Here is a 22,186-nt window from a genome sequence, read left to right as displayed (position 1 = left end):
GAAAAAGGAAGTCCTTTTTTTCAGAGTGTATTTTGGCATGTGAAAATGGGGATGATCAGATTGTGAAAATAGGTGGCGCTTAGTGAACATTTTTTTCCAGCTTCATCATGAATCTAACCAATCGGGCAGCCTTCTGAGTGCCTATTAAATTCTTAGGTGGGATCTCTCATGTGTTTAGATTCAAATCACAAGTCTGGTAGTTATTTCACTCTAATCAACAGTGGATCCTTGAAAAGGCTGTTAATATCTCTGTCAAAATAACAAATAAAAGAATATGCTAAGCTTACAGGATTCTTGGCTTGGGTTGCACTCAATAGTTCATTCAGATTGGCCATATAAATGACTTAAGGGTGAAGCAGAAATGCCAAATTTATTTACTTTGTGATTTGGTGGAGCTGTATGTCATCAGCGCACACGCAAACTGATTGACTTGGATGAAAGTGCGTAGCAGCATGTAAATGGTAATTAGTCGTGGGAACAGAGTGGTGGTGAAAGGAAAGATCCTTTGGTGATGCCTGAGTGCTGATGCAGGGGCAAGAAGAGGAGGCATTACTGGTGATACCCTGAGCACAACTGGACACAATTCACGAGATCAAGTGTGTCCAGTCATTCCTTGATATGACGTGGAGTGAATTGGGTTGGATGAAGATTGACTTCACGGTTAGTGGTGTTCTCAGGAGGAAGCTGAAGTCCACCAGGCAATTCTGGTTGCATATTTTCTCATTATTTAGGTGATATTCTGTTTGGCATTCTTTCCATCCAAGTGCACAACACTGAATTTCCCCGCTACATATTCCATTTGTCATTTACCTATTTACCCCTCACATCTCATATGCATTGAAAGAAAGCTCTTTGTCAGCAACATCTTTTTATCAAAGTCAATATCAATTGTAAATATGAAAGCAACATCTTGCAGATGCTGGAGATATGAAAGAGAAATAGAAAATGTCAAAAATACTCAACAGGGCATGCAGCCTATGTGGAGAGGTTAACAGACCAGGTTGAATATTACATCAATAAATAGCTGAGCACCCAGCACTGATACTTATGATGCCCCTCTAGTAACAGCCTGAAAGTGTTCCATGTACTCCTCCTCACTGGTTTTGATCTTTATCCAATCTTCCATCCATGCTAAAATATTACCACAATTCCCTTTTTAGCTTTTATTTTAAAAATTGCAATATTTTGTTTTAATCTAGCACCATATTAGATGCCTTTTGAAAATCCTAATATTCGACCACTATTGCCCCTCTTTATCTATATTATCTGAAAAATAGCTTTGTAGAATTTGCCAAATATGATTTTCCTTCCTTGAAACCATTTTATTTCTGCCTGTCATGTTATGATTTTTAAGTGCACATTAACAAATTCTTAATAATTATTTCCAGCTGAAAATGATTCATATCAGCTGGTAATGATCTGGCTAACTGGTTATTATTCTATTTGCTGTTCCCTTTCTTTCTTGAGTGCCAGTTTTGCTTCTGCTGGTTTTCGATCAAGTGGAAGCATTTCTGAATCGAGGGAATTTGGAAACTCTATTCACCCAGAGAGTTATCTTTGAAGCAGAACCTTCTGAAATTTGGTTCTACCTTCTTAGCCTTGGTTAGACTAGATTGTCTGTGCAAGTTCTGAAGTGGGGTTTGAATGCTCAAACAGACTACTCTAATTCAGCCAAGATTGGACATCAAACACAATAACATAACATCATTATTGCAACACTCCAATCATTACAGGCCAGACAGGAATTGTTCAATGGTACAGTTAAGCATCTACTAGTGTGTTGAGTCTTGTATTATATTTGTAGTAATGTGACAATAACACACAAGTTATACTGCATTCAGGGAAACGTGAGTTCTGCCCATGTGTAATTGATGGGGAGCTCTGCACAAACATAGTTAAATGTTTTCACATGCATAAACTTTCTTAGAGATCTCTGCATATTTTCACTGAAATGTTTGTGTAAAGCTCTGCACATGTAAACAGGTTTGCACATGCATTCTTAAAATGTTAAATTGCAAAATTGGACTCCATGTCAACTGTTGTTTTGAATGCCATTGAATCCATGAGTGCCGTGGTTTGACATTACTGTGTAAGTTGCATTGCTTAACTTTACTACAACTCATGCAGATTGCCAACTTGGGGCCAGTCCTCATGCAATCCTAATTCAAAGTCAGCACTACTAAGTATGATGAGCATGCATTGCAAACCCAAATCAATAAAAACTGCAGCTACTGGAAATCTGAACTAGAAACAGAAAATGCTGGAAATGCTCAGCAAGTCAGCAAATATCTATCGGTAAAAAAACAGTTAACGATTCAGGTCCAGGGTTCTTCACGTGACCTGAAACGTCAACTGTTTCTCTCTCCACAATTCCTGCCTGGTTTACTGAGCATTTCCAGCATTTTCTGTTTTTATTTACTACAAACCCAATGTTTAGCACGTGAGGAAGCCCAGCACCATTTAAAGGGGTCATCAGTTAATTGTAAGTTTGCTGGTAATTTAAGGGAGAGTTGATTGTGTGGACTTCCTGGAATGTGATTGTTGTATAACAAGAAGTTGAAGATATCTTGTGAGAGTACCGTCGTTGAAAGTACAGTTTAACTTTAGTATCCACTAGTAATTAGGAGATAGGGAGATTTTAGTAATCGTACCACGAGATCTTTAGCACAACAGAGAGGGCAAAGAGAGGGTCCACAGAGCTGATGTGGTGATCTGTGCAATGTTTAATGTTGGACGGTTAATAATACTTTCTTGAGTGAAAAGATATGTCCATGGATAAGTACTTTGTTCAAGAACAATCATGGCAATTTGTGAGAACAGAAAGTAACAGATAAGTGTTCTTTTTGTCCTGGTTATTTTTCTCTGGTGCCATTCAGAGTGTTTATAAAAGCTTGCCTCTATTTCAAAGATATATTTTCCCATCATGTCTCCATATACTTTACCTCCTGAATCTTTTAGTTCTTTTCACACGTGCAGTTTCTGGAGATCGATGCCTTATTTAAGTGTTAAGTCTTTACATGAGACCTAAGATGGGAAGGTCCTGATTTTACCTGGTCCCTCAGTGGCAGAAAGTGGGCAGTTAAAATGTCCTTTTGCTGTTCCTGTATATTAACCTTCTCTTTGAGCAGGGGGCAGGAGAGTGCAGGGAGGAAGCAGGGTCCTGCTCCAAATATGCTGACTGGGTTTGATATGTTTGTGACCAGACTGAGGCTTGAGCTGTTGGTGGCTTTGTGTTGGCAGTGGCCATCAGACAAAACTTCCCAGGAGCCAAGTCCTGGACCTAATGAGATACAGAAAGCAAGTTTTTAACTTGCATTTCATGTTGATTTTAGAGCTCAGGTTGCTCCTTCAGGCTATGCAGGGAAGCCACGAGCTTTACTGACAACAAGCTTATTTCTCCTGCCAATCACAACACCAACCACTTAAACACGTCCTACGTCATAATGCTGATCTAAACTTCCAGCCCTTGTGCCAGTTCTCTCCTGACTGTGATCCCAAACAACTCCACACATTGACAGTTATCCAGAGACTACAGCGACTTCAGGGCATGCACAGTAGTGTAACAGTTAGCGTAACGCTTTACAGCACCAGTGAGCCAGGTTCAATTCCAGCTGCTGTCTGTAAGGAGTTTGCACGTTCTCCCTGTGACTGCGTGGGTTTCCTCCGGGTGCTCCGGTTTCCTCCCACATTCCGAAGACATACGGGTTAGGAAGTTGTGGGCATGCTACGTTGGTGCTGGAAGTGTGGCGACACTTGCAGGCTGCCCCCAGAACACTCTTCGCAAAAGGTGTATTTCACTGTGTGTTTTGATGCACATGTGACTAATAAAGATATCTGATCTGATCTTCAAAGGAGCCCCCTGCCATTAGAGTCAACGGCGCCTTTGTGATTTAACTTCCCAGACTCTGCATGTTGTATCATGCTCCTCGTCTCCCTATTGTCACTCTTTTTGACGAAATGTCCATCGCAGTTCAGCCAATGGAATGAAAATTGAAAAAGCTGCAGGAGAGGCAGCGCCTGCAGTGAGAGAAACAGAGTTAATGTTTCAGGTCAAAGATCCTCAGATCAGGCAACATCTGCTGAGGGAGAAACAGAGTTACTGATTCAGGTTGAAAACCCTTCATTAGAATTCTGTTTCTCTCGCCATCGATGTTGTCTGACCTGCTGAGTGTTTCCAGCACATTCTGTTTCATTTCAGACTTGCAGTTCATTGATTTTTCAGCAGCAGAATCACTCCTGTTCTCACTAAATGTCCATGAAATATGAAGGGCTAATGAATCCTGGACGATATTTCTGAGTCTTACCCAGTTTTAGTATGCCAACTATTGTCCCAGTTGAGAATACCAGACCAGAAATTAAAGGGGGATCATTCCAACTCTTTGAGACTCAGCTTAACATGTGAGCTATTGGAAGTGTTCCTCTGAGAGATATCAGGGCAGCCCAAAGTGACACCAGAATGAAGAGTACAGGTTTATTCCAATCCGCCAAACCATCATAATCCAAAGACTGCACAAAGCATGATTGATTGTTTATCAGGCAGATATCCTGTTGCATAAAATATATTCTAACCCTGGCTGAACAGGTGGATTTTCTTTTTAAAACTCCAGTGAAATCAGATGAAATACTCTGTGGAAATGCTGAAAACAAAACATTAATTGATGGACATTGGTAAGTGCATATTCTAGTTGCAGACAAGAGATCAGTAAAGACTATTGATGTTAATCCCTCAGCAACAATTGTTTATCTGTGCTTTTTGCAGATGAACTTAAATGTTCACCTGTTATTGTCAAAGGAATAGAACATTTTGCACCGTCTTCAAGAAAGAAATAGCCCAAACAATTTACTTGAGCAGTTATTAAAATGTCTGGTTATTCAAGGTGCTTAATGGAAGTTTCTGTCAATGCTAAACTGTGAAATTAGTGCATCTCACTGTCATAACATTGCCCAGTTCCAACAATCACCCTGGTTCAAAAAGTACCATAATGACAGAAAGATATTGCATACTGTAAGGTACAATACAACTGCCTTTTATAAAAGCTGCAACTAAGTGTGTTGCCTGAGACACATGTCTTTCAGATTAAATCTTGAACCAGGGCTCCATCTACCTGTTTAGTTAGATGGAACAGACCCACTGCTTGATGCAGCCAGGGATGGTGAGTTCTTCCCAGCAGATGTGTCAACGTTCCTCCCTTTAAAACAACAGAAGTAGATGGTCTGGTAACCTGCCATCAGTAGGATCTTTCTCGTGCTCATTGGTGACTGTTCTTCCCTGAAATAGACTGCTTTTTTGTGAGGTATATTACAATGCATGAGGACAAAAACACTTGCAAGCAGGGTCTGTGTTTAAAATAAAGATATTGATACGAAACTCACTATTTTTGGATATTAAGGTTTAGTGCAGGGAAGTGACACTGAAATAAAAGATCAGCCATGATCTCATTGTTTGTCGGAGCAAGCACAAGGGGGCAAATGGTATTGGTTTATTATTGTCACTTGTACCAAGGTACAGTGAAAAACTTGTCTTCCATACTGTTCGTACAGGTCAATTCATTACACAGTGTACTGAGGTAGTACAGGGTAAAAACAATAACAGAATACAGAGTAAAGTGTCACAGCTACAGTGGAAGTGCATTGCAAGGTCATAAGTTAGGTTGTGAGGTCAAGAGCTCATCTCATCGTGTAAGGGAACTGTTCAATAGTCTTATAACAGTGGGATAGAAGCTGTCCTTGAGCCTGGTGGTGTGTGCCCTCAGGCTCCTGTATCTTCTGCCCGATGGGAGAGGGGAGAAGAGAGAATGACCCAGGTGGATGGGGTCCTTGATTATGCTGGCTGCTTCACCAAGACAGCTAGAGGTATAAATAGAGTCCATGGAGGGGAGGCTGGTTTCTGTAACACGCTGGGCTGTGTCCACAACTCTCTGCAGTTTCTTGCAGTCCTGGGCAAAGCAGTTGCCAATCCAAGCTGTGATGCATCCAGATAGGATGCTTTCTATGGTGCATCGATAAAAGTTGGTGAATGTCAAAGGGGACATGCCAAATTTCTTTAGCCTCCTGAGGAAGTAGAGGCATTGGTGAGCTTTCTTGGCCATTGTGTCAATGTGGTTTGACCAGGACAGGCTATTGGTGATGTTCACTCCTAGGAACTTGAAGCTGTCAACCCTCTTGACCTCAGCGCCGTTGATGTAGACAGGTGCATGTACACCGCCCCCTTTCCTGAAGTCAATGACCAGCTCTTTTGTTTTGCTGACATTGAGGGAAAGGTTGTTGTCATGACACCATGTCACTAAGCTCTCTACCTCCTTCCTGTACTCCAACTCATCGTTACTTGAGATACAGCCCACTACGGTGGTATCATCTGCAAACTTGTAGATGGAGTTAGAGCAGAATCTGGCCACACAGTCATGAGTGTATAGGGAGTAGAGTTGAGGGCTGAGGACGCAGCCTTGTGGGGCACCAGTGTTGAGAATAATCATGCTGGAGGTATTGCTGCCTATCCTCACTGATTGCGGTCTGTTGGTCAGGAAGTCAAGGATCCAGTTGCAGAAGGAGGTGTTGAGTCCCAGGTCTCGGAGTTTGATGATGAGTTTGCTTGGAATTATAGTATTGAAGGCGGAGCTGTAGTCCATAAACAATAGTCTAACGTAGATGCCTTTACCATGGACAACTCCTGCTTTCCTTTCCTATGCCCTTGTGTTCTTTCCCAGCTGTTTTTATGTAACAAAACTGTATCTTGCTTTAAACAGATCATTTCATGGAAATTGTTTTATAAGTAATGGCACAGAAGAAGGCTGTTGGTCCCATCTGATCTAAGCTAGTTCCCAGTGGAGAATTCCAGTAGTTCCATTACCCTCACCCCCTTGTTTTCCTACACCTCTGTTTGTTATTCTCACTCACAAATGCTGATCAACTCTCCTTTGATCCATTTTGCCCTTAACCTACTCTAAGGCATAATTTACAATGGCCAGTAAACTTACCGGCACATCTTTATCATGTGTGAGGAAACCAGAGTATGTGTGAGGAAACCCATGCAGTCATGGGGAGAACATGCAAAATCCACACAGACAGCACTAAAGGTAGATCAAAGCTGGAATGTAAGGCAGCTGCGTGCCTGCTGTGCCACTGTGCCACCATTGTGGCTGGCATATTTGTAATGATGGGCCTGAATCTGAACAGCATTCAGAAATCTACGTTGCCACAGATAATTTCTGACTTCAGTTTTTCATCCAAAAAAGGTAATATCTTTGACATAGAATAACCAGGTATTCCATAATATCAACCATAAATGCAAAGGGAATGTAATTGTGGATTTAGAGTCAATGTCATAGAGTTATAGAGAAAACCAGCATGGAAGCAGGCTCTTCAGCCCATTGAGTCCACACCAACCATCAAGCACCCATTTTACACTCATCCTCCCCTAATCCATTTTATTCTCTGCACATTTCCATCAACTATCCCCCACCTCCACATTCTACCACTCATCTGCACAATAGGGGCAATTAACAGTGGCCAATTCACCTACCCACCAACACATTTTTGGGATGAGGGAGGAAACCAGGACACTCAAGGAAATTCACGTGGTCACAGGGAGAATGTGCAAACTCTTCACAGACAGCACTGGAGGTCAGGATTGAGCCCGGGTGTCTGAAGCTGTGAGGCAGCTCCTCCTCTCGCTGCTCTACTGTGCAGCCCTTGCACCACTACTCTGCTGCTTTTACACAATGATGTCATTTTAATTATTTTGCCTCATTGTTAAGACAGGAACATCAAGCAAGTTCTGTTTGGAGTGATTTGAATTTTTAATTCTTGTTCACTTGTGTTCCATTTATGTGTGTCATGAAATTTTTCCCCAACACCTTCTTCAAAGTTTCCTCTTGTTGGATATTACATGCCTTTAGTTTTGAATACCTACAAGACAGTGGAGGGTGTTGTATTCTGCAGTATTCAAATTGCAAGAGAGGATGGTAATGATGAAAATCTTTATACCTTGGTATTGATTTCCAGATAGCTTGTTTTATATGGACAGAAGACTAGTATTTGTTTGGTGTCAGACTTTGAAGAAGAAAAATTTCCATCTCTTTCTTAAGGCTTATAGGTGAATTACCAAAGGATTTGAAACAAAAAGCCATTCAGAAAAGTTCACAAAAGAACTCAGACATTTGAAAATATTACTGACAAGAGAAAGGTTGTACTTCTGGTAGCTTTTTCATTGTGACCATTTCGGAGTCAATGAAAGTCGTTTAAAATGTTGCTCTTTTAACAGAGGCAAAAACAATAGTCAATTGTGCTTAGTCAAAGTGTATTAATAGAGTGGAGGCAAGTAATGACATACCTAATTTATCATGTTGGTTGAGGAATAGAGCGAAGCCAAGGTAATGGGATTACTCTCCAGCCTATCTTCAAAATGTCCCATGAGGTCCATTAGGTCCACCTGAAGGAGTTGATGAAGCCTCTGTTTAAAGTCTCAACTAAATGTTGGCACATTCTCATGACTGGCTTACATCATCTGTTTATTTGCTGAGAGCATCTGTTTGCACTTATGAGTGGCAACTGGGAACAGAGAAGAGACACTGGTCAAGCTGCAGTAAAAGCAAATGCAAAAGGCTCACTCCAAGAATAATTAGTCTGAGATTATGAAGAGTTACAGAAGCAGATTGGCTTTTGCTCCCAAGACTGAAGCAGTTCAAAATAAAAGATAAATAATTTTAATCATATGATTGTCCTGTGCTGTTGTCTGGGAGCACACATATTTTTGCAGTTTTCACAGTTGCCTCAGTGCTGGCAATAATGTTGTTCTGGCAATAATGTCAAATTAGTCATCTTGCTGTGAATAGGTTGAACTGGGGCTGGAAAATTTGATGTCCATGGGAAAGGTTGGTTTATTTACCAGCATCCTCCTCTCCTATACCTCAACCAACTCCCCCACACATGATAAAGAAAATCTTACTTGAATATTTCAAAAATGACACAAAATTAAAGATGAATCTATCTTTTTCATTCTATAAAAGTTCACTTTTACATATGGATCTTTTGTGCTCCATTTACCAATGTTTCAAAGTTCAATATTATTCAATTTGAAAGCCAATCCTTCATTCAGTACATCTTCTTGACGCCTGCCACTTGCTAATCCGTACGTGTCTCACTATGGCTGTATGAAGTAACAGAGTGCTTTCTTAAAAGGTTCTAAATAGTGTATCCTTTCTGGGAATTGCGGAATGTAGAATTTGTTCCATGAGAGAGGGCTGGTACCCTACCATATCATTAAGATGAAGTACCTCATCACAGACTATTCCCTGTTGAAAGTTCTGTTTACGTGATACATGTGATAAAAACATGTGATAAATAAATTTATTTTAAATCAAAAATGTATTCATACTGTGAGCCACAACACTGAGATAAAGTTTTACTTTTTTGGCTAGATTAAAAGATCTCAGCTGGAATGTTTCAAATTCAACTTGAGTCTATCACAAAATTAAAGTGTTATGTTTCTATTTAAGAAGCAGGAACATGCATTTTAATTGGAAAATGTTGTCACTCTTGTCCCTCCTACTATGTTTGCTTAAACCAAATTATGTCTGTGGGATTCTGGAGATTTTCTATGAAAGGTCATCAACTTGAAATATTGCATCATAACTTGCAGTCACTATTCAAGGCCCTGCAGTCAGTTTCTTGGACCCAATGTTCAATGAACTCTTTGTCTTTATCATTTCTTGAAATATCCACTTCAGGCACTCAAACCACATGGTCCACTTTCCCTTGTAGACCTCAGGTCTCACATTCTGTGCTGTAGTTGTTGCTGCAATGCAATTTACTATGTGACTGTAACTGTGTTTTATTATTTATTCTGGATCACCATTTTCTTGTTGTCACTGACATGCACTAATGTGTCCACATCAAATTTAACAGAGTCCAGTGGTTTCCATCCATGGCCCCAGTAATTTACATCATACAATGCATTTGGTACATTACTGGAAACTATGAATCTATACTTTGGTTGTTCTTTGTGCCTCTGTTTATGCACCTACATCCTTACTCCCAAACAAGAGGGCATAGGTTTAAGATCAGAGGCAAGAGATTTAAAAGTGACATCAGGGGCAACTTCTTCACACAAAGGGTGGTGCATATTTGGAATGAGCTGCCAGAAATAATGGTTAAGATGGGCACATCAGCACCATTTAAAAGCCATATAGATGTACATGGATAGGTGAAGTTTCGCGGGCTGTGGGCCAATCGTGAGCAGATGAGACTAGATTGCTGGACAACACAGTTGGCATGGATAGGTTGCGCTGAAAGTCAATTCCTCTGACTTTCACTTGTAAATAATCTGATTAAATGCACCTTTACCATATCATCATCTCCTATCTAAGAAATCGAAATTGTAACCACCAAAAAATTCAACCAATCAGACAGTTAGTTCTTTGGGGTCTGGATCTGAAAACAAGCCTCTGGATGAAAAAACTAAAATAAATCAGGGGCTTTATATGGGTGAGTTTTTGTGGTTGACCATAGTAGCTACCAAGCAGCCTTCTCACCAGTTCAAAGAAGATAAGATAAAATCTCTTTATTAATCACAAGTACATCAAAACACACAGTGAAATGCATCTTTTGCGTAGGGTGTTCTGGGGGTAGCCCGCAAGTGTCGCCACACTTCCGGTGCCAACATAGCATGCCTACAATTTCCTAACCAGTACGTCTTTGGAATGTGAGAGAAAACTGGACCACCCGGAGGAAACCCACACAGTCACAGGGAGAACGTACAAACTCCTTACAGACAGCGGCCGGAATTGAACCCGGGGCGCTGGTGCTGTAATAGCGTTATGCTAACCGCTACAATACTGTGCCTGTGTAAAGGAGCCAAATAATTCACCACCCAATGAAACTGGTGGCAGTGATGGGAGAGCACAACCCACTGCAGCTCCCTCATCTTAAAGGCCATGAATAAGGCCCATATTAACCAGCAATGGAAGGAGGGTGCTGAATGAAACCAACCCTTGTTTGAAATGGCTTTGGAATGAAGTGTTTGGATCTGGTAGTTAACTTATTAGTGGCGGATGGTGGGTGGAATTTTCCAGTTGTGCATGTATTAAAATTTTTAAATATTTTCTTTTTGTCAAGAGCAGTTGCATAGCAGGAAGCTGAGATGTACTTCTAAATGTAGAAGGGATTGATTTTGAATTCAAAGAGTGGTTGGGGTTCTGCTTGTCAGGAAGAAGCTGTGGCAAAATGAGGGAACCCCTTGACCTCCTGGTTTTATTCCCACCTTGAACTACTTCACTGCTGGTTATCTTTGAGGTGCAAAGAACAATTGCTTGAGGCCATAGTCACAAGATCTGGGCCGAGACCAAAGTGTCCCCAGATGTAGGAGTGGAGCCTTTTTGAAAGCAGAGACGGTGTCTTCTAGTCTTCCAAACCCCTTGGCCTTGAGGCCAATACTTATAGCTTAACACCAGACTTCTACATGTCAGTCTAGGGAAGCAGGTTTAACTATGGTAGACAGGTGTAAGATAGTCCATAAAGTTGGACCCACTCTCACCAATCTTACATGTAATTTGCAGGGAAGTGATGGGCAGTAACTACAGGAGTGTAGAGAGTGAAGTTCAGGTCAGAGTGAACTTTGCTGCCTGATGTTCACTTGATTTTCTGCTGCCAACCACCCAGTTCACTATATCAAATTCAGCCCTCAGTTTTTGTTTAAATGTTTGCAGCCGTTTTATGCATGAACATTAATTAGGGATACAACCTTACTTTACATTAAATTGTTAATTACTTTTAATTTATAATAAATTAGCACTGAGGAAACATATACTTCAAACATTCTCTAATGAATGGCAGCACCTTGCTGCTTTGCTCTCAGGATCATTACAGCAAGTGGATTAGAACGAAGCTTTGAAGTTTTGCTACATCTGGAAGTGAAAAGTATTGGGCAATTAAGTACTTAACAACAGAGATTGCATGACCATCACATCCTCAATGAGAGCAGTGCCAAACACAAGAGCCATTAGTAGGACTGATGCCTTTGCAGCCATTTTCAGCCTGGTGTGCTGAACAGCTCATTCATCTCTGCTCTTTATAGAGATACAGTATAGAGAATCAGTTTGATTCACTCCATATGATACCAAGTGACGACTGAGCAAGCTACATATATCAAAAGCTGTAGGCCACAAAAACATCCCTGCTGCACTACTGAACATGTAGTCCAGAACTAACTGTGCCTATAGTCAAGCTATAACAGTACAGCTACAACATTGGTATCTACTCAGCAATGAGGAATGTTGCTCTGGTTTGACCTGTCCATGAAAAATAAGGATAAGTACAATTCAGGTTTTAACTGCCCTGTCAATTTACTCTCAATCATCAGAGAAATGACAGAACGTATTGTTGACAACACTATCAAAGGTCACAGTTACCAAAATCTGTTGGATTTGGTTTCTGCTGGGACTTGGCCCGATGTTTCACTTTATTTTTGATTCAAACATGGACAAAAGAGATGAATTTTGGATCTGAGTTGACTCTGAGTATCCTAGACATCAAGGCAGCATTTGGTCAAACATGGTGTCAAGAATTCCTGGTAAAATTGAATTTAATGAGAACATTGATTCATTGACTGGAGTACTTAAGACAAAGTATTAAGGCTGTGGCTGTGGAGGCCAAACATCTCAATCCTCGGACAATGCAGCAGCAGTTCTTCATTGCATCACCTGTATCTCAACCATCTTCATCTTCCTCGCCAATGGCTTTAACTCCATTTTTCGAGCAGAAATGGGTATGTTCGCTGATTGCAGGCTCAGAATTTCCATTCCTATTTCTTCAGACAATGAATTCCTCCAGACCTGTATTGAGCAGAACATTCAGTGTGATGCACAACATGAATGTTATTTCCCATTTAAGAACCAGTTAATGACCACATCTAATAAGAGAGTGGCTAATCCTAAAACCTTGATGTTCAGTGGTCTTGCCATTGCTAAATCACTGATAACTTAGAGCTCACCTTTGGCCATGCACATAAGTGCATCAGCCAAATAAAAGCTAGCCTTCCATAGCTGGTTGGAAACTGACTATCTAACAGGGATCAAATCACCTCTTGCCTGTCCAATGCTCTTCTATAATCCACAGAGCAGGAGTGTGATGGAATATTCTCCACTTAACTTGACGAGTGCAGCTCAAGCAACACCAAAAACTTGGCACCAACTAGGACAAAGCAGTCCACTTGATTGACGCCCCATTCGTTACTTGTTCCCGTGTTACCTGTGCACTGTGGCTACAGTGTGTTCCGTCTACAAGGTCCGGCACAGCAATTCTCTGAGGATTTTTCGATAGCATTTCTTAAACCTGTGTCGTCAATCATTAGGAAAGACAGGAACAGCAACTATTATGCAGCAGCATCACCTCCAAGTCAGACGTCATCCTGGCTGGAAAGCTGATCACCATTCCCTCAATGCTCCTGTTTCAAAATCTGGAATTCCATATCTGTGATAATTCAAGATGGCAACTCACCACCACTGCTGTAACTGGATTTTCTTATAAGACTATTACCGATTAATATTTGTTAAGTGAAATGTTTACTTGCTGAAACTGTCAGAAGTTTTACTCATTTGCAAATATATCAGAGTTCAAATACAAGACAGCGTCTGATATTTGGATTGATTTTTTTGTTGATAAAATTGCATTGTGGCTGTATTTATCCCCAGATCACCCACTCTCAGCTTCAGAATTTGCCTTTTATCCTCTCTGAGCAACAGAGAGTAGCCTCTTGCGTGAGTTGTCAGACTTAATCCAATACTTAATGGAACATGAGTCCATCATAATGAAGCTGCCATGCATTAACAGCCTATCACTCAATCTTCATATGTTTTGCACAGACATGAGGTGTGAGGTGCATTGTTGGGTCAAAGGAGAGGAAAGAGTACAGACCTTAACCTAATGTAATTTCTCAACTTTGTCACGATGCACGAAAGACTGCTTCATTCTGCAGTCTATCCATCTGTCACTTTTAATGAGAATGTATTTCAGAAAAAAAACATTAAAAATGTCTGTCTTAAAATTATATGTTATGAATGATTGAAACCTTCCAGCAGAGGACATAATGTTACATTAGTCTGACCGAGGTGAAATTGCATGTCAATGTTTTTATACTTTATGTTCTGCAGAACTGACGGCTTCTCCTTCTCCTTTTAGTCTGGGCTCCAGTGTGCAGTTCTCATGTGACGAAGGCTATGAGTTGCAAGGGTCTAAAAGCATCACCTGTCTGAGAGTAACTGACATGTTTGCGGCTTGGAGTGATCACAGACCATTCTGCCGAGGTAAGAAATTACTGACAGTTCCCAGGCTGAGCAGATGACTCGTTTTCACCTTCACAGTTATTCTGAGCCATTATTCTTCCTCATCCCTTCATTTCTGTGAATTGATGTGTCCTTCGTGTCAGTGCATGATTGAAGGAATGGGGACTGAGAGAAAAATTAATCATTTTAAGTAGATGGGTGGCCGAAATAGAGTAACTACAGATAAGATTCTACTTTCAGAAGTTGCCAAGAATTCCAAGTTGAGAAAGTGTATTTTATGAACAGCAACAAATTAGCTGTAATTAAATGTTATGACAGTATGAGCTTTGTTTTGAATTTTATTTTGCTAGTTTTGACACTTGTGTGAGCTAGCCACCAGCAATTTACCAATGCAGAGAAGTGGGATTTTATTTTTCAGTTTTATTTTTGACAGAATAATCTGGTAAGGGTACTCAAAAACACACAAATAACACTAGCGGGAAGGTAGGAGGATGAGTAGGCCCTCAAAACTCTTCTGTCATTCATGGAGGTCACACCTGAACAATGACCTAACTCCATTTATCCCTTTTCATTAAAAGAATGTACAGAGAGACCTTGGAGTGCAAGTCCGTAGATCCTCGGAAGTGGCAACACAGATGGATAGGGTAGTGATGTCTTGCACCATACTGCTGCCGCAAAACAACAAATTTCACGACATATGTCAGTGATAATAAACCTGATTCTGATTCTGGAAAAGCATCTGTTATGCTTGCCTTCGTAGGTCGAGGCACTGAGTAAAAGAATTGGGACATCACGTTGCAAGTGGACAAAACATTGGTTCAAACACACTTACAGTTTGTGCATAGTTCTGGAGTGCAAGCTGGTAGAGAGTGCAGAAGAGGTTCACTCGGATGTTGCCTGGAATGGAGGGCTGTAGCTATAAGGAGAGATTGGATTGGCTGGGATTGGAACATGGGAGACTAAGGGCTGAACTTATAGCGGTTTATAAAATTACGAGGGGCATAGGTAGGATAGGTAGTCAAAATCTTTTATTTCCAGGGTCGGGAAGTCTAGAGCTAGAGGGCACAGGTAGGTTCAAGTGAAACAAAACAAAATTAAGGACAATCTCAGGGGTAAGGTTTTAAACAGAGGATGGAAAATGTCTGGAAAGAGCTGCCAAAGGTGGTGGTGGAGGCAGACACAATTACAATGCTTAAAAGTCCTGTGGACGGGTACTTGGTTAGGAAAGGCATTGAGGGATATTGGCCAAATGTGGTCAAATGGGATTAGTGTAATTAGGTATCATGGTTGGAAGGGACAACATGGACCAAAAGGGCCCATTTCAGCACTGTACGTTTCTATGATTCTGTCTCGAATTTCCTCTTCTTATCTTCAACATATGTGGTTAATGAGAAAAATGCACCAATATTACTGCAATGGTTTAATGCAGCATCTTTGTCAGTTCAACTTTCCCTGATGAAGCAAGTTGTGTAGTCAGTGTTATGATATTGGGATACGCGGCAGGGAATTTGAGCATAACAAGGTCCCAACAACAGCAATGAGTTAAACGGCCAGATAAATCCATAGCTCTGCAGTTTGAGGGATAAATGTTACACAGAATCATGGGGAAAAAGTCTCTGCCTTGTCTCAGAATTGTGTTTGGATCTTCTGCTAGCACCACTCATTTCAGAGCTTGAACCCCTCACAATGCTTCACTCAAGTGTCAACCTGGATCATGTGCTTAAGTCACTGTTGCGGGGTTTGAATCCCCCGACCTCTGACTCAGACATGGGAGTGCTTTCGTTGAACCAAGGCTGACACTTTGTGCTTTTAATTTTGAACTTACCATTTGAAAAGTATCAGCACATAAATATTTTTTGAGAAATTTTCATTTTTGAATTCTGTTCAAGGATCTTTGTCCTGAATCATTAACTCTGCTTCTCTTCCCATAGATGCAGTCTGACCTGCTGAGTATTTCCAGCATTTTCTGTTTTTAAATTACTTTTTCAGTTTTGTTGGCCTGCAACTGCAAGATTCGGGAATGAATAAGTTGCTTGCCTTCTTACCCCAGACTATTAATGTTAAGAATAAATACAGTATTCTTCCATCTTCATCTTGAAAAGTATTATTACATACAAGCCAATGCCTGATGGTAATTTTAACAATGTATTGATGATTTTAAATTCAGAGATGCCTTGTTTACAAACATCACTTGAATTTCAACCCTAACACTGTCATTATTGGCAATTTTTCTTCTGAATATTTAGTGGTGTTACGAACCAGCAACAAAAAAAACACACCGAGTCATGATTCGGTGTTAAAAACTATTTTATTAATCACTACTTATGATAATACGAAAAATAGAAGTAAAAATGTTGGTATGTTAGAAATTCAAAAATATTAAACCTTGAACATTAACCCCTAAAACTAAACTCTTCGTGTGTGTGTGGCAAAGTCCCAAACTCCAAGTCCAGGAATGGTTCTTAAAGTTCAGTTCCGCAAGCCATAAGGTGAAACATGAGCAAGGGCTTCTTCAACAACCACCGTTGTCTGAAGATAAGACGTAGATGTAGAGAACATAGGGAGAGTAATTACGAAATCCAAATGTTCCATGATGGAACCCCAGCGACACTTCAGTGTTTACTCGGTAGTGACTTCCTCACCCCGACAAGCATCCGAATCGTGGTCGTCCACACACAAATACCTGTTTCCTTCTACAGGTCAGCAACAAAGTGAACTCCACCGGATTACTTCCAATTTCCATACATGGATTTCAGTGGCAGATACAGTTATTGTTTCCCATCCATCGATAGAGAAACTAGCAGGCTGGTGTCTCTCTCCCTTCTCTCTCTCTCTCTCTTTCTTCTTCTGACCTCTTCAACAACGTCATTACGTCCTTTATCTTCTGTTGACATAAGCACGCCCCACACACACACACACACACACACACACACACACACACACACACACACACACTCTCTCTATCTTAAAGGGACATTCACTGAGTCCGTAACAGTGGGGATATTATAATTAGAAGTTTCATCTAAAGAGGTATTTTTTAAATTCATTTGCAAAAGCAATGTTTCAGCTCAAAAAACTAATGCAGTACATGTTCGCATACATTTTTTAGTGATTTATTGATACTGCAACCCATTCTATGGGACCTGAGCAAAATACTAATGCTAGTGATCACATCTGAGCAGACAGCCAATCTGTTTTTGCCAGTGGTAAAGCAGAGAGGAAGCATGGGGCTTTTGCAGTTGGATTCAGAAACGGATCGCCAACTTTGAGAATATCCACACATAATTTAGAAAGAGAGCTCAAAACATTTTCTTTTTGTTCTGAATGTAGATAGGGAGTACTTCTTAGAATGTTAATGAGCAGGAACCTTCACCCTAAAGCAAAAGGTTTCAGAGAAGTCTTAATGTTGCAAAAGGAAGTGCAAAGTCAAATTACTCCCACAGCTAAATTTTCAATATTTAAAAAGCTTGCTAAAGATGTATAATCCACCAAAAGAAAGTTCTCATTTCTTTTCTGATAATGTGATTAATTAGTGTAAGACCAGAAGCTTAAAATGTCTGGTCTCAATGCTGTAATGAGATAAGGACTATTTGCTTTTGCAAAATGTAAAGCAATGAATGGTTGGTTCAATAACAGACTCTGTTTGTAAACTATAAATTCTGAAGTGTGTTTCTGACTTGGAGAGTCAAAACTCAAACTGAACATCAGTTTCGGATTGACGAGCTAAGTGGGATAAAAAATTCCTCTCTCATATGAAGAGGATTTGTTGTCAAGCAGGGATTAAGCTTGTGAGACATTCGGCCAGATCATGTGGGAGAAATGATGCCAAAACCATCTTTTCACTTTCATTGTCCTGCAAAGCTTACAGCACCATTGAGACCTCTGCATGTGTGTATAAACATTGATATCCAAAAGTTGCTGGCACAGATTCGTTGAACGTCTGCAAGTTGTATTTTCACACTGAAATCATCATGGAGTTAATTAGGGAACAAGAACTTAGGCTCATCATCGAGCAGTTACAGTACAAGCTCTCCCAAAAACTCATGTTGGAGGAGTAGCAAGGAGCATTCTTCTCTTGATTTTAAAACAAAGATTTGCAATAAGGCATTCAAGGAAAAGTCTACTAATTTGCAACGATTTCCAGATGAGTTTTTAGTTCAGAAATATTTTTAAAATCCTTCCAATCATTTTTTTTTACAACAGAGGTCTCCAATGGCTAATTAATGTGGATTGTTTAATTTGCTTGGCTCTGTTCAAAAGTGGTTAATAGTGTTTAAAAGTTTTTAAAGTGTTTTAATATTCTTTCTCGAGTTTTAAAGATTCTTAATGTTTTTTTAGGCTCTTTTGAATATCTCATTTTGAATGCCCTTCCCCTGTCCCCAGATTTTGACATAAAAAATCCACCAGGAAGTTCCTACAGCTCTCCAAAAGTTGACATAATTAGAACTGAGCATGGTGCAAAGAAAAGGAACCAGAATCAGCATGGATAGAGCTAAAGATAATGAGACATTATTACTGGGAGAAGAGCAGAGTTTCATCATCCTGAAGCATTAATGCTCTTTCTCTCTTCACAGATGTTGCTTGAGCTGCTGAACATTTACAGCATTTTCTCTTACTATTTCAGATTTCCAACACCTGCAGTATTTTGCCATGGAAAATTGTATTAAATCAGTGTATGAAATTTATTGTATTTACATTTTTCTTGCATGTTTTTATGTAGTTATGGTATGTGGGCATCACTGGCAAGGTTGGCATTTATTGTCCATTCTTAATTGCAACCAAAGTGAACAATTTATCCATTTCATGAAAGAAAGGTCAACCACATCACATATTGGTCAAACCAAATAATGAAAGCAGGTTTTCTTCAATGAAGGACAATAGTAGACTAAATCAAGCTGTGCTTTTCCATATGCACAAATTTAATTGATATTACATCTGGTTTTATTCTGATTAAAAAGTAAAATATTCCATGTGCTGAAAATCTGGTAAAACACAAATGTTTGAAGTATTCAGCAGGTCAAACCGTATCTATGAAGAGAGAACATAGTGTTAATATTTCAAGTCAATTGACCTTTCATTGTTTTATCCTTGTCAGCTTGACTAATAATTGCATTTTCAAGAAAATGCAATCATTACAATAGCTGTTTTATGTTTAGATGCAATATTTTGTAATTTATATGGCAGAAATGAATATAATTAACTTATCGTTGTGGAGGGAATCTAACTAAATTGGCAAGTGTTCATTCTTTGTTTTACTAAAGGCTTTTTGATCAAGTACTACTTACTGGTGGAGTTCAGAGAAGGCAAAGCAACACATCTTACAATATTTTTCTCTGTACAATGATTGTCAACTCCTTTTCGAAATGTAACTTGATGCCTATAATTAAACAGTGAGAGACTGGTTTTAATCGCACCAAGGGAACTAATGCAGTTCATGAAGGAATAATAACGGATAGGATCATTCTTGGTAGAATGAAAAATTTGCTGCAAAACTTTAGAATTCACAGTCTAAAAGGAGAAGTAGAATGGAAATGGACAAACCATTCCCTGGTAAAGACAATTCTTGGTCATGGTCCTCCTCAAAATTCACTATTGCAAATGACATGGGAAATTCTAGCCTTTGCTTTACATTTTACAATGATGAATAAAAATGAAAAGACATGGAACCTTGAATGGATATCAAAACTTGCATTGTTACTATGAATTGGCGAGGGAAATTTCTACTCCCTGCCTTGTTTTGCAGCTAAATAAAAGAAACTCAAGGCTAGAGAAGGATGAAGAGTCCATTTGGTCTGACCCAGAGCTCACTAAGTGTAGATCCTGCGGTCACAATGAATCATCGGGAGCGTGTTGCAAGAGATCTTTGATCTTCTGGTTCCTTGTAATCATTCAAATAAATTTTTATTGAGCTTCCTGGCAATGTAGTTCCCCACTGGAAGCACAGCAAAACTAACCCTTGCAATTTTTATCCAGTTTGTTTATTTCTCTAGGTCCATCTAGAATATATGTTTGTTCTCAGCACCTTATAAAACAGTTGAATCTGAAACTTACTCTTTTTTTGAGCTTGAGGATGATGTAGTCAAGCGAAGTTACTAGGGTTCAGTTTATCTACACCACTTAATAATTCTTACCACTTATTTTGTCTCTATGGAGCTGCCTTTCCTCCATTCTCTCAGCTTCCTTCATCTCTGCTTGTAGTTCAGGGGCCGCTTTATTTAACTTCCATCACCGTTCAAAATCAGACTATAGTATACAGAATTGTAAGTAGATTCTGAATAGGATTGCAGCAAGGACTAAAACTGGGGTCCATGCCCAACAAGACATTGGTTCTATCCTCCTGGTTGCAATGGGACCTGCTTTCACATCATATGATTTATTGAGCACAACCTGTGTCGTACATTACTATTGTATAAAATGCTTAAAACTTTTTACTTATTGCTCATCTGGATTCACAAATAGTTCTTTTTCAAGTGGTGACAAGCATGTGTTGCCATTGTATTAATTTTATCTCCAGACCAATATAATCCCTTGAAATGGATTTAGATTTAGGGGATTATTTGTCATAAAACAGAACTGAAAGAACTGTAATTGCAGCACAGTGAGGGCAAAGATTTAATGAGCTGTGAAACATCTTTTATTGTTGAATTTGACAGCACTTCTATTGCTTTGGAAAATGTATCCAATCTATTTTAAAGTTGCCATTTGCATTAGCCGCTCACATTCTGTGTACAGTGTCTTTCAGCAAGACAAAAGAATCGAGATAAGATTTACCAGCAATTGACTATATATGGATTTAATGATAGTTTAACAGTACTATGGCAAACTTCCATTCACAATAACAACTAATTCTTAACACTGAGCACTGTTCTGAACGATTTCAAATTGTTTTGTTACAGCTCGAGTCTGTGGTGCCCGTCTGAATGGTCCCACTGGAGTTATTACATCACCCAATTTCCCGGTTCAGTATGACAGTGATGCACACTGTGTATGGGTGATTACTGCCTCTGATCCTGACAAGGTAAGTCCTTTTAATTTTACAATGCATTTCACTCTTCCAAATGGTGTAGAACTGTTGGCTGACCTGCACTCCATCCCTTGGGAAGCTTTTTTCCTGCTTGATGACTGTTCCAAGATTTTTTTTTTCCTTTTTGCAGGAAAGAATTATATTTTCCAAAAACTGGGTTACAGCTAAAGATAAATTGGTAATTTGGTTTATTGTTGTCACATGTACCAAGGAACAGTGAAAAACTTTGTTTTGCATGCCATCCATACAGATTATTTCATCACATCAGTACATCGAGGTAGGACAAGGAAAAAAAACAATAACAGAATACAGAATATTGTATTACAGTTACAGAGAAAGTGCAGTGCAGGGAGATAATAAGGTGCAAAACCATGATGAATTAGACTGTGAGGTCAAGAGACCATCTTAACATTCAAGAGGTACAGGATGTCAAAGCAAATGTTCTTTGACAGTTTATGTTGGGACATAATAAAGGTTGTTTGGAAATCTACTTTCATTTCCATTCATAGAGTACAAAGAAATGCAAGTAAGATTTCCTTGACCGTTGTTCTTTTTTACAAAAGGAAGACTTGGTTTTATACAATGACTTTGTGATTTCACGTCACACCAGAGCGTGCCGATTAGATAGGCACATGAATATGCAGAGAATGGATGGATATGGACCATGTGCAGGCAGACAGGATGAGTGTAATTTGGCATCATTACTTTAATTAGTTCAGCACAACAGCGTGGGCCAAAAGGCCTGTTCTTGTGCTGTACTGTTCTATGTTCCTTGTTCTAATTAAATGATCTTTGTGCTCACATTTAGAATGTAGGAAATATAGCAACTAGTTTTCATACAAATTCCCACAAAGAGCAATCTGATCATTACCACACCCTGATCATT

The 22,186-nt window shown here is 39.6% G+C and overlaps 1 protein-coding gene across 1 annotated transcript in view; it reads left to right on the top strand.

The window, feature by feature from the left end:
- Nucleotides 1-22,186, top strand: part of LOC127581617 (CUB and sushi domain-containing protein 1-like) — a 1,418,367-nt gene that overhangs the window by 953,521 nt on the left and 442,660 nt on the right. Inside the window, 2 exon segments of the mRNA XM_052036133.1 lie at nt 14,173-14,297; nt 21,173-21,294. Coding sequence (XP_051892093.1) covers nt 14,173-14,297; nt 21,173-21,294 — 247 coding nt within the window.

The sequence above is a fragment of the Pristis pectinata genome, chromosome 22 (genome assembly GCF_009764475.1).
Source record: "Pristis pectinata isolate sPriPec2 chromosome 22, sPriPec2.1.pri, whole genome shotgun sequence".
Lineage (NCBI taxonomy): Eukaryota > Metazoa > Chordata > Chondrichthyes > Rhinopristiformes > Pristidae > Pristis > Pristis pectinata.
This window is presented reverse-complemented; position numbering and strand designations above follow the sequence as displayed.